Consider the following 12,862-nt stretch of genomic DNA (forward strand, 5'->3'; position numbering starts at 1 on the left):
CATGTGCAGCTCGATCTAAGAATAAACACATTTACAGCTGCAGTAAAGGGGAACACTGGGCTGAAGGCGACCTGAGAGTGACTTGGGAAGAACTGGGCTGAGCCACAGTCCATTCCCACCTGCAGCAGGACTTCCGGTTTAAAATGCTCCGTAAAGCTCCAGTCCATTAAACTGCGCTGCTGCGTTTTCTGTATGTCCTCCAACTCCACTTCCACGGCCGTCTTCTCGGGTTTCTAAAAAAACCATAGGAACACAATTTCAGCCTTAATTTGTGGATGGAGCCCTCTTGGACTTCATCAACTAACCAGCATGCACCCCACCTAATAGGGGAAATCTGCATATGTATAATTCCATATGGCAGCATTTTAGGAGACCTGCTGCCAGAAAGAGTATGCCTTTGACTTTTTTTTTATGGGCAACATAATCTAAATATTTTTATTGTTAGGTTATACTCTTCGGAGTCCTGTTAGCAATTACAGGCAGGTTTTCTGAACTCACTTCAAGACAGTATTAGTTCTACACGGCTGTATGGTCAGCAGGTGTTTGTGAGGCTGCCAAGCCACATTGTCTAGAGAGGCGCATGGAGCTTGGAAGTTAACTCCTTTCTCTCCAGCTGGAGCCGGTCTGGGCTGTCTGAACCATCTCTCTCCTTCTCTGGCATGTGCATTCTCCTGCCAAGCATCTTTTTTTAAAAAATATATGTTTCTTATTCTGGGTCACGGTTTTCTCCTATGAGCTTACTTGTCTCTACACTTTTAGGAAAATAATTTCTTACCTTTTCAAGAGAATCAGCCTTTGTGACTGTTTCATCTTTGATCTCATTGTTCGTGGTCTGCTCTGTAAATCAAAGACACCAACAGCCAGTTGCGTTTGGGCTTTGTTCTTGCCTTTGTCAGTGCTGTGCCTTTTGGTTGCTCATATGATCTATGCTTCTGTGCTGAAAAGGTAATTCCTGAAAGGCATGTTTCATGCCTCCAAAAAGGTGTTTGTGTCAATAACTCTAAATCAGTGTCTATCTAGAAAAGTTATACTAAACCCTTTGAAAAGAACCCAGCTTCTTATACATACATTCCTGAATCACAACAGATATGCTGACTTCAGACTGAATCACTCACGTCTATGTACCACTGCCTTTACAAGTTGCAAATATTTGCTGATTAAATGATAGCGAGTGCTTAGTACACACTGTCTGTCTTGTCATGCTGACAACAATCACAAAACCCTTTCGAACTTCTGGGCGTCATACCTTGTGAGTGAGAGACTAGGTCAGGGGCATGGGGTGTATGGAAAGGAGAACTACCGGACAAATGTAGCTCCAATTAGAAAGCAGTGTGGTTCCCCTGACCTGCAACCTCTTCTTCTGCTCACTACAGAGTTATGAATGTAAAAGCCTCTTAATGAGCGCCTGTAGATCTACAGATGGAGTTTAACAAAGGTCAGTTACATGAATAAATGAATGGGTAGCTGGACTCCACGGAACCATACCATGGACCACAGGAGTCACGCACACCAGCTCTCCTTGTGCCCAGAGACTGTCCTTACATGTGGCTGGGATTGAGACATGATCCTTGGCTATGGAGCAAAAAGTGCTATAAATGGGCAGAGAAAGAACAGATTCACTCTGTTGATTACTGCATCACCATGCTCCCGTAATTCCTACAGTTATAAATGTGACATAGGAAAAAAGAGTTCCATGATGAATTAATTTAACAGGGATAAACAATCATCTTTACTGTGGGCATCTCAGAATTTGTGATTTGCTCTTGTGATTATGAATCTCTAATAGGGGGATGGACAGAGTATGTAGCATATTCCAAATTTGACGAAGGAAATGGAATAGTGAGATTCATCCTGTGAGATGTTCGTGGTGCTGCTGAATCGCTGAGCCAACTTGACTTTTTATCACCCTTAGAACAGTAGAAAATTAACACCTATAAAGCAATTCATGAGCAGGCTCCAGCCTCTCTCTCCAAACGCATCTCCTTCCCCTCCCTCTCGCTCATTCCACTCCAGACCCGCTGGCCTGCTCTCTGTGTCTGTGTTTGCCCTTGCTTTTTTCTGTCTGGCATGTTTTGCTTTGAAATATTCATCTGTTTCAAACTCTTCACTCATGTTGCTGCCCAGTGTTACCTCCTCAAAAGCCTCCGCTTCGTACCTTGCTTTATTTTTAATCATAACATTTATCATCACCTGATGCTATCTGTTGATGTCTGTTTTGGCATCTCCCATGTGAACTCCTAGAGAGTAAGAACTTTGCCATATTCATCCTAACTACGCTCTGAGTGCCTAGCACACGGTAGGAACTCAGTAAGTATGTATATAAGTATATATATATATATATAATTGAATTGAATCTATGTCATATTGAAACTGGAAATGTATGTACAGCGAACAGAAATGTGGAAGAAACCCTACAACAAAAGGTTATTTTGGGGTAAGCGTAAGATTTGTGGCAAAAAGAACTGTATCTGAGCTTCCAGAGGGAGTCGTTATGCCTAACAAAGAGGCGACAGTGTTTTTCTTTCTGTTAGGAGCACAGCTACTTATGTTTTCCCTACCAGTCCCACTCTGCCCTGGGCCACTGCTGAAGGGGACAGAACGAACGTTCCATTCTGGTTTAGAGTACAACTGTAACGTCAGTTCAGTTCAGTATTCATTTAAATATATCCAACTCAAGAGAAAACTCAGGCCAACTCTAACTAGACCATGATGTCCCATGTGTCCTTGAAGCAATTGATATGAAATCTGTGGAATAAAAATTATTCTCTTCTGCGGTCTGCCAGATTTCCGGGAGATTTGATATTCCCTTCTGTGATTAAGGATCCAGCAGAAAAGGTCTTGAGTTTGGAAAATATGTTCTTAAAAAAACAGCATCAGTTATTTTGTCAAATGAAAGAACATTCTCAAACTAATCTGAACGCTTTATTTAATAGTAGAACAAAAATCATTTTTTCCTTTCTTTTTGATTTCTGCCTTCCATTGAGTAACCCTCTGACAGTGTGATTCAGTAGTTTTTTGACACATCTGGAAATGGATGCGTTCCCATCCCTTTGAAAAACAGCTTTCCTAATCTGTTTTACTTTAGAGATAACAAGATCCCTCTGCAAAGCAGTTACTTTATTAAAAAAACACCCAACAAGCATAAAGGGCACATCTAAACCTATAGCCTCACGGTTATCAACTCTCAGGTTTTTCATAAATATCCAATAGGCCCTGTCAAGTTCAAAAACAGTCTCAGATGGAAATCCAGTGTTTGGTTAAGAAAGGCACAAATATTCAGCCCTTCATGTCCAGGAACAGGCTTTTATATGTATTTGATGCTAAGATAGTTGTGCAGGAAATACATGGACAATTTCTGCTGTGTTTAAAAAGATTTAAAGTGGCTGCTCTGGGGGTGTGCTTCATTGTTGAGGGAGAAACGCAGGATCACGACGACGAGAAATTCTCTCATGCGCAATTGCCACAGAGAGGCACTACGTACGAACCTTCCAACCTTCCACTGGCCTCCCCCATTCAAATGTAACAGTTCCTCGAGGTGGGCCAGCGTATACCATGCAGAGCATGTACCCCTTACAAGTCATGGGCTCAGCTCTCAAGATCGCTCAGTCTCCAGATACACTGATAATTTTCAGTCCCAATACTTTGGGAAGCTGTAACTTTCTACTTTCCACCAGGATCCAGAATGCCAATTTATATGGTTTGACCACCAGGTGGCAAAAGTTGCCTGAAGAAAATCACATACCAGTTGCTCCAAAGGGGGAAAAAGCAAAACAAAACAAACAAACAAACCAAACAAAGGAAAAAACCCCTCAGGTCTTCTATCTCTCCTGGCTTATTCTGGCTCATATTACTTCCAAGTGTCTAATCTGCCCTATGCTTAAATTTCCCCAGGACGAGCTAATGCCGTAACACCCCTGATTAACTTGTTTGGCTTAACTTTTTGTGTGAGCTGGGCTAACAGACAAGCTTACTTAGAAAGGAGAAATAGGGAATCGACCCTAACGGGCAGAAAGGAAGGAGGACCCTAAGGTAACAAAATCCGGACAGGCATCAGCACGAAGAAGAGACTGTGAACACGGCACACCATCGGGTGCACCCCAAGCAATTTCCGGAACCGAGGAAATCGTTAAGTCACTGTGAAGAAAACTTTGGTTTGGAATCAGCCCTCTGTTGGAATCCTGATTTCCTATATGGTTGAACAAGTTACCTAAGCCCTCTGCGGTTTCATTTCCTTGTCTCTAGAACTGGGATAATAGTATCTCTCCTCATAGGCTTGATGTTTGTATAAAGTATTAGTTAGCAGATGCAAAACACCTTAGCATAGTACTCAACACAGCAGAGCGATATTCAAGCAGATTCCCCCAATTTTACTCCACGGACGACTTCCTCTTCTACCCTCATGTAGGTAAGTGAACACGTGAAGTTCACCATTCAGTCAACGCTGACCTAACACCTGCTCTCCTGTGGCTCTAACCACTTACTTTTTTAATGCTTAAGAATTTATAAAAAATAACACGCACGGAGGAGTCTACAGAACACAGACATTTAGGAGAACGAGCCACCATAAAGGACGGCCCAGCACACCAGGTGTCCTACGTGCCCTTTGACAACCACAGCTTCCTTGGCGAGTTTTCATGTGGATCCTGATTTTTTGCATGTGGATTATTTTGGGTGTTCTACAAACACAGTATTTATACTTTTGTATCTTTTTCTTGCTTTAATGAGTTGGCTAGCATCTCCAATGTCATATTAAATACACATGTTTATTATGAATAGCCCCTGATCTCAAGAAAAATCTTTCAACTTTTCATCTTGATACATAATATTTGTTGTAATTAAAAAATAACCTTTAAAATGTAATTTTCCTTCTAGTGCTAGTTTGCTAAATTTTTTTTCACAAACTACTCTAGAATTTGAGGTGCTTTACCTGCATTTATTGAGATGATTGTTATTTTTCTCATTAATGTGCTAATTAGTAAGTTATATTGACAAATTACATATTTTTACAATGTATGTTTTTCCTTTTATTCCTGTTATAAAAACACAAATTGTGATGTGGTACTATGATTTTGCCAGATCACTTTGCCTACATTTTATTTAGGATTTTTGAATTTATATTCATGAGTTAAGTTTGATTTTTTTTTATTGTTGTTGTACCATCCTGAACGATTTTATTATAAGATTGATGCTAGCTTCATAAAAAAAAAGTAAGAAAGGAAACCTCTTTTTATTTCCTGGAATTATCTTCATTAAGATTAAAATTATTCTTGGGTTGCAGGCCAGTTCCCTGCAGGCCAGTTCCCAGCAGGGGACAAATGAAAGGCAACCATACATTGATGTTTCTCTCCCTCTCTCCTTCCCCTCTAAAGATCAATAAATAAATAAATAAATAAAATCTTTTAAAAAAAGATTAAAATTATTCTTTTAAGTTTTATTACTAGTAAATGAGCTCATTTGGGTTTGGCATGTCCTATTTGAGAACATTTTTAATTATTGATTTAATTTATTTAAATGGTTACAAAACTATTCACGTTTCCTATTTCTTCTTGAGTCATTCTCGGTAAGATATACTTTTCTAGTAACATTCTCATTTCACTTTTATTTTTTAAAAATATTTTATTTATTTATCTTTAGAGGGTAAGGGAAGGAGAGAGGGAGAGAAACATCAATGTATGGTTGCCTTTTGTGCGTCCCCTGCTGGGAGTTGGCCTGCAGGGAACTGGCCTGCAACCCAGGCATGTGCCCTGACTGGGAATCGAACCTCGATCCTTTGGTTCATAGGCCTGCACTCAATCCACTGAGCTACACCAACCAGGGCTTCATTTCACTTTTAGATTTAGTGGAGTCAGGTTGTTCATATCCTCTTACTATTTAAATTTCTGCAGGATCAAAGGGAAGTCGGTTTCTTTATTCCTGTTATAGTTTTATCCCTAGTATGGTTATTCACACTTCTCTTTTTTTGTGATCAGCCTTTTATAAAATATTTGTCAATTTTAAGTCTTTTCAAAAAATCAAACTTTTGTGGTTTTTGTACTTCCATATTGCATCTATATTTTCTATGTCATGGATTTATTTTCTTCCTTTTACTTTATTTGAATTTATTTTAATTGTTAACTGAGGTTGATGTTTAATGTTTAGCTAGTTAATTTTTAGCTATCTAAAAATGTATTCATTTAATATAATTAAAATATATTTATCTCTGAGTATCTCTAGCTGCATTATACAAATTTTTATAATCTGTGTTTTAATTATTATTTAGTTCAAAATATTTCCTAATTTCTATAGTGAGTTTTTCTTTTACATAGGTGCTATATAGAAGTACATGTCTTAATTTAAAAATGTGTGTTTTCTCATCTTTTTGTAATTAATGTCCTTCATAATTTTACTGTGGTCTCAGATATGTTCTCAGTTTTGATCCTGCGAAAATTTGCTGAGACTTTATTTATGTTCTAGTACATGGTTAATTTTTTTTTACCCCAGAGAGAAAGGAAGGGAGGGGGAGGGGGAGGGAGAGGGAGAGGGAGAGATTGTTTGTATCTTGCACTTTTCCTGACCAGGGACCTAACCCACAACCTAGGCACATGCTCTGAAAAGGAAATGAACTTGTGATCTCCTGGTGTACGGTATGATGCTCCAACCAACTGAGCCACACTGGCCCGGGCTGGTTAATATTTTTAAGACAAACTTACTTACGACCTCTAAGAAGCAATAGTGTTACGGAGGCTTGAGTGCAGACACATGAATTGTTGTAGACCACTCTACCTGGTTTTAGGAATTGTATCTCGACCCCTTGTGGCTAAGGTCAAGGGAAGAAGACCTTTGGAATGTTAGCCCCAGCTGCAGGAGACAAAGCTTGTCTCTGGTAGCAAACACTGTCTCAGTTTCCTCTCCCTGCCCCCAAAGCTTGGTCGGAAGTCAATGATGGGTAAGACCCCCTCACAGTGGGGGGCAACCTAAGCCAGACTGGATCACTTGGGAGGCCTTCATGGAAGAACTGGGGGGTGAGATAAAGGGCAATGGACACCCCCCACCCCCACCCCCCTGCTTTGTCAAAGCCCAAGTCCCCACGTTCTCTGGGAGAAGTGCTTCCTGGCTCTAATCCCCTTAAGCCTGAATACCTGTTGGGGAGAGAGGTGCAGCTTCTTGCCTTACTAGAGCAAGTCCTGGGGAAAAATCTGGCATCACAGAGACTTGCTGATAAACCTGTGAAATCTGCTCTGCTAAGAGTGCTTTCACTCATAAGATAAGGGTCTGAGAAGAAATGAGTATGTCTCCCAAAGTTTCTGCAACTCTATTCCTGACAGACACTGACTCAGACTAAGCCCTCAGATTTCTTTGAAATGTTATCTACTGTTTGATCCTTGCTGCCCTGTATTCCTGTGAATTACAATCCAATAAAAGGCTATGGAGGAGGGCGCTTGGGGCCTTTGTCTCCCGANCTGAAGGGTCTTTATGCATCTCGTTATCTCGCACAGATGTTGACAAACTCGGATCCATAAATAAAGTTCTGTCTTTGGCTTCAGCAGTATCTAATCAGTGTAAAGAGGATTCATGAGCTACAATACTAGAAACATCGACAAGCACCAAACACAAGAACACCTTCTGTTCCCTCCAGGCAGCGTACCTGCTTGGTGTCTGGCCTCTCTGCTCAGTTTTGTCATGCGCTGTTGCCTGATTTGCTTAGCGAACCGGGCAGGGTTGTCCCAGGGTATGTTGATCACCTCGGAATCGGTCCCACACATTTTCCTAGAAGGCTTCAGTTTCCCTTCTTCGTCCACCTCAGAGAGTTTCAGACTCTCAAAAGTAAACACTTTGAAGGCTCTTTCTACTTCGTTCCAGCTCAAGGGCTCTGTAAGGAAGCAGGACCTGCGCTACTAGGCATGCTCATCTCACCACCTGGGACAGGCTGAGGGGGCAGCTGGGGGTGTGCGCACCAGAAGGACGAGGGAGTCACACCAGGATGGGCACTGCCCTGACCAGCATGGGCTCCACAATTCTACAACCAAGGTGCCGAATAATAAGAAAGCTACATAGTCGAGATGTAATTTGTCAAGATAATGCTACATGGAATTTCCAGGGTACCCTATTGGTTGAACATGGTTAAAACTTAGCCTCTTTGAACAAAAGCACCCTTGCCGCTATTGTAATTTAAAACCAAAAAATCACTCTCTTGTGTCTAACATACGCTGTTGTGTTCAATGGCTTTCCTCTGCAGGATGACTCAGAAAAGGCCTCTTTCCGCCTACTTGGCTGGTGCTGTACTTTCCATAATTGCACTTCAAAGGTCATCAACTTTCTGTGCGCTCTATTCATTTATGTATTTACACATAAGTGTAACTATCCACCCACTCACTCCCTCACTTGTTCATTCATTTTTGTTTTCTACGTTTTAGGCTTTGTCACAGGTGCCTGAGCCTCAGAGAAAAGATTTAGTTCTTGAACTTCAGAAGTCTAAGGTATAGGGGTAGGAGGTAGGTATTAACAACTAATCATTTAAATCCATATAAAGTATTTTGTAATTTGCTTAGAGTTGGAAAAGAAATGAGAAGGAAGAATCTGTACATGCTATTTTCTTTTCTAGGCCAAATACTTTCTTGTCAAATAAAGATGTCTGTGTAGTTTCTTATTCCTTCCTGTAAGTAGGAATGCATCTGCCTACTGCCTCGAGTGAGAATAGAATTTGTTCTAGGAAATCACTGTCTAGAACATAAAATTCCAGTGAACTCTGCAATGAGAAGCTGATTTTAATATTCTTAATGGAACTTCTTTGCACTGTCCTCCAAGGCCTTAAACAGAGCTTCCCGTTGTGAGAGGAGCTTACCTGGAATCAACACACTCTCAGCACCACTCCGGCAGGGGGCGCTCTCATTCACCTACCTCCCTAACCAGGGGAGGGTTACCACCTCATCACTAATGACGTCAGTGAGGGGGTGTGGCATCAGGGGACCGGGAGCAGGAAGCACAGTGGAGAGAACACCCAGCACAACAAGTTGAAGGTCAAGCATTGTAGCTATCACAGTATGGCTAACAGCGTCATTCAAGATAAGAAAACTGTAATCATTCAAAACACCCACCACCCTCAGCATCCGAAAGGTCTTTCAACCATCAAAATACTCTTGGATGTAATCTTAAAGGGCACACATGACCATAAATAAATCAATGTAAGCGAAGACAAAGCAATGTACTCACCGTTTGTACAAAAGTGCATGAGCTCATGAATTGCAGCCAGACGCTTAATGCTGTTCCACGGTGGGGGCAGAGGGAACTCAAGGAATTCCCACAGCGGCAGCCTGGCCTGCATCTCCTGCTCAATTTGAACCGGGTCAAAATCCTTCTGGTCCTGATGAAAAAGAGCAGCAGGACGGGAAGACATTCAAGTCAGCTGTCAAGTGCCTCATGCATATGGAGAAGGCAAAACATAATTCCTGCCCTCTCATTATTTGGGAACAGGGGAAATCACGGCTAATTGGGGAAGACAAACTATTGGTATTTCGCTGGGGGTCAAAAAAGCTAGTTCTCACTTTGCCAGAGGTTCCTGGTGCATAGAAATGACAGATCCTTCAGTCACAGTGACAAACTGCTGAAGCCTCCTATATATTCATCTCTCCCTTCTGAGAGTCCTTCGTGGCCTCCACTAGTTTTTTAATATTAGCAGATATTTAAAGCAAATCACTATAAAGTTTCAATGAAAATGTGGTATAGTCACAATCAGTTTTTTTAAAGATTTTTATTTATCTTTAGAGGGGAAGGGAAGGAGAGGGAGAGAAATATCAATGTATGGTTGCCTCATGGGTGTCCCCTGCTGGGAACTGGCCTGCAGCCCAGGCATGTGCCCTAACTGGGAATTGAACCACGATCCTTTGCTTCACAGGCCCGCGCTCAATCCACTGAGCTACATCAGCCAGGGGTAGTCACAATCAATTTAATGGTTTATTGGACCACTATAGTTAGGAAAGTTTTCTTCGATGACATTGATTTCTCCCTTACCCATTTCCATTTTCTGAGATCTCACTCTGCAAATAGGTATTCACTTTGTACACTGCTTTTCATTAGCAATGGTAAAGCTATCAAATTAAGATTTCTGTAACTGAGCAACTGCAAACGGGCTTTCTTGTGTCGGCCACCCTCACGGTAACGGGTTATCAGTACCTGCAGTGCATACTTCTTACGGGCAAGCGCATCATGGTAGTTCAGCAGCAGCGGGCCTTCAGGCACTGCTTTGCTTTTGCTTTCTTCTTCACATAAAAATATTTTATGGAGATTCTATTCAAATGAGATAATATCCCTTTAAAGAGAGAACACATACTTTCTCGCAACACGCAAGCACTTTGGCCACCGCACACCGTCTGACCTTTTTCTCATTCTCCGTGAGACAGAGCGAGGGCAGGATGGACACGATGTGAGCTGCGATTCTGTGGTCCAGCCCGTCTGCTCTGGGGGGCGGCTCCACCAGACTGGGTGGCAAAAGGTCTTTTTCCGTTGCCACCACCTGTCGAGGTAAAGCATTGGGACGAGGTGGTTTAATGGTCAGCTCTGTACGGATATTTCCACGTATTTCCACTGTTCCTAGTGAAAACATGGCAGTTTCCACCAATAAAGTGCAACGTTTATACCAAGTGGCAGTGTAATTACCAGTGACTACCAAATAAAAAAGGAAAAATGTCTGCAATCCATGCATTAAAGTAGGTATAACATGTATTAGGATAACAAAATACAAATGATAAACAAGAAAACTCACTATGACAGAAATGAAAATAACAACATATTTTTTCTTAATGATTTACTCTTCTTAAAAAAAAGAATGCTTACACACCCTGTAAGAGGTTCAATAAACATTTACCGAACGCCAACCACATGCCCGGCATCGTGTGCTGCATCTTCACATACACAGGCTCATTTACGCCTCACAGCAACGCTGTGGGGTGGGGGTAGATATCATTTCCCATCTTACAGAGAGAGAAACCAGGGGGAGTGAAGTCAGGTGGCTGGTTCAGGCCCCAGGCTACTGAGTGGGAAGAACTAGGGTTAGGTCAAGTCCTCAATCTTCCTTTAAGACAGAAAAGGTGAAGTCAGTAAAGGGTACCAGTCTGCTGAGCATGGAGAGGGAGGTCTAGAAAGATGCCAAGCCTTGTTCAATGTGTCTGCTAAACAAAGGCAGTTGAAACATAATCATGGTAAGCACCTACCATGCAGCCTTTCTCTTCCCCTTAGACCCCGCAGTCCCCTCTGTGATTTCACATCCCTCCACAGGGCTTCTCAACCTTCGAACTGAAGGCATTTCGAACTACCGCCTTATGCTGTGGGGCTATTTTGTGCGCCACAGAACCTGTAGCAACATCCCGGCCTCTACTTATTTGATGCCAGGAGAACCCCTCCAATGTGATACCACAGTATCTCCAGACATTGCCAAATGTCTTTGGGAGGCAAATCACCCTCCGTTGAGAACTACTGCTGTAGACTGGTAACAAAACAGTCTCATACTTCACTTTCTGTCAACTCCTTACTTTCAGAAAAGCGACTCACGCCTCTACTCTCTCTTCCATCCAGCTCTTGGATCCACCCCAATCACAAAAGACCATTCAAAACTGTTCCATCTTTTTCAGCCAAGACGGAGGCATAGGTAGACATACCGTGCCTCCTCACACAACCAAAAGAAGGACAACAACAAATTTAAAAACAAAAACCAACCAGAACTGACAGAATATCCAACTGTAAGGAAGTCAGACAACCAAGGGATTAAAGACAAAACATTCATCCAGACCAGTAGGAGGGACAGAGACTGGCAGCTGGGTGCAGAAGACTCAAGGCAAGGTGGTGGCTGGTGGGGTGGGCGGTCCCACATTCGCGTGCAGATAAATCAAGAGGAACAACCAGGGAGCTAGACAGGGCACACAACCCAGGGCTCCAGTGCTGGAAAATAAAGCCTCAAACCTCTGACTGAAGACACCTGTGAGGGGTTGAGGTGGTAGGAGAAACTCCCAGCTTCACAGGAGAGTTCATTAGAGAGACTCACAGGGTCCTAGAATGCACACAAACCTACCCACCGGGGAGTCATCAACAGAAGGGCCCAATTTGCTTGTGGGAAATGAGGAAGGTAAATGAAAGCATGGGGAGAGCTGAGCACGTGCCATTGTTCCCTCCCGGACCCCTCTCCCACAGAGAGGGTCACAATGCAGCAACGTGGGTTGCCCTGCCCTAGTGAACACCTAAGGCTCTGCCCCTTAGTATATAATAGGCATGACAAGACAAAAAAAAATATGGCCCAAATGAAAGAACAAATCAAAACTCCAGAAAAAATACAACTAAGTAATGAAGTGAGAGCCAACCTATCAGATGCAGAGTTCAAAACACTGGTAATCAGGATGCTCACAGAATTGGATGAGTATGGTCACAAAATAGAGGAAAAAGTGAAATAAAGGAAAATGTATAGGGAACGAACAGTGAAGGGAAGGAAACTGGGACTCATATCAATGCTTTGGACCAGAAGAAAGAAAGAAACATTCACCCAGAACAGAATGAAGAAATAAGAATTCAAAAAAATGACAGGCTTAGAAACCTCTGGGACAAGCTTAAATGTTCCAACATTTGAATCATAGGGGTGCCAGAAGGAGAAGAGGAAGAGCATGAAATTGAAAACTTATTTGAAAACATAGTGAAGGGGAACTTTCCTAATATGGCAAAGGAAATAGACTTCCAGTAAGTTCAGGAAGCTCAGAGTCCCAAAGAAGTTGGACCCAACAAAGCAGACACCAAGGCACATTTGAATTGCATTACCCAAGATTAAAAATAAGGAGAGAATCCTAAAAGCAACAAGAGAAAAGGAGATAGTTACCTATCCCATCAGACTATCAGCTGATTTCTC

At 42.1% G+C, this 12,862-nt stretch overlaps 1 protein-coding gene across 1 annotated transcript in view; it reads right to left on the reverse strand.

Annotated features, from left to right (window-relative positions):
* Positions 1–12,862, reverse strand: part of SPAG17 (sperm associated antigen 17) — a 191,490-nt gene that overhangs the window by 100,322 nt on the left and 78,306 nt on the right. The window contains exons 11-18 of the mRNA XM_037038896.1: positions 10,352–10,489; positions 10,150–10,263; positions 9,190–9,340; positions 7,625–7,849; positions 7,352–7,529; positions 6,849–6,891; positions 776–835; positions 120–233 (exon numbers count right to left, since the gene is read on the reverse strand). Of these exons, the coding sequence (XP_036894791.1) occupies positions 120–233; positions 776–835; positions 6,849–6,891; positions 7,352–7,529; positions 7,625–7,849; positions 9,190–9,340; positions 10,150–10,263; positions 10,352–10,489 (1,023 nt within the window). The remainder of the gene's footprint in view (positions 1–119; positions 234–775; positions 836–6,848; positions 6,892–7,351; positions 7,530–7,624; positions 7,850–9,189; positions 9,341–10,149; positions 10,264–10,351; positions 10,490–12,862) is intronic.

Source organism: Sturnira hondurensis, unplaced genomic scaffold (assembly GCF_014824575.4).
Source record: "Sturnira hondurensis isolate 20B ecotype Veracruz unplaced genomic scaffold, ASM1482457v3 Scaffold0024822, whole genome shotgun sequence".
In the NCBI taxonomy this organism is placed as follows: Eukaryota; Metazoa; Chordata; class Mammalia; order Chiroptera; family Phyllostomidae; genus Sturnira; species Sturnira hondurensis.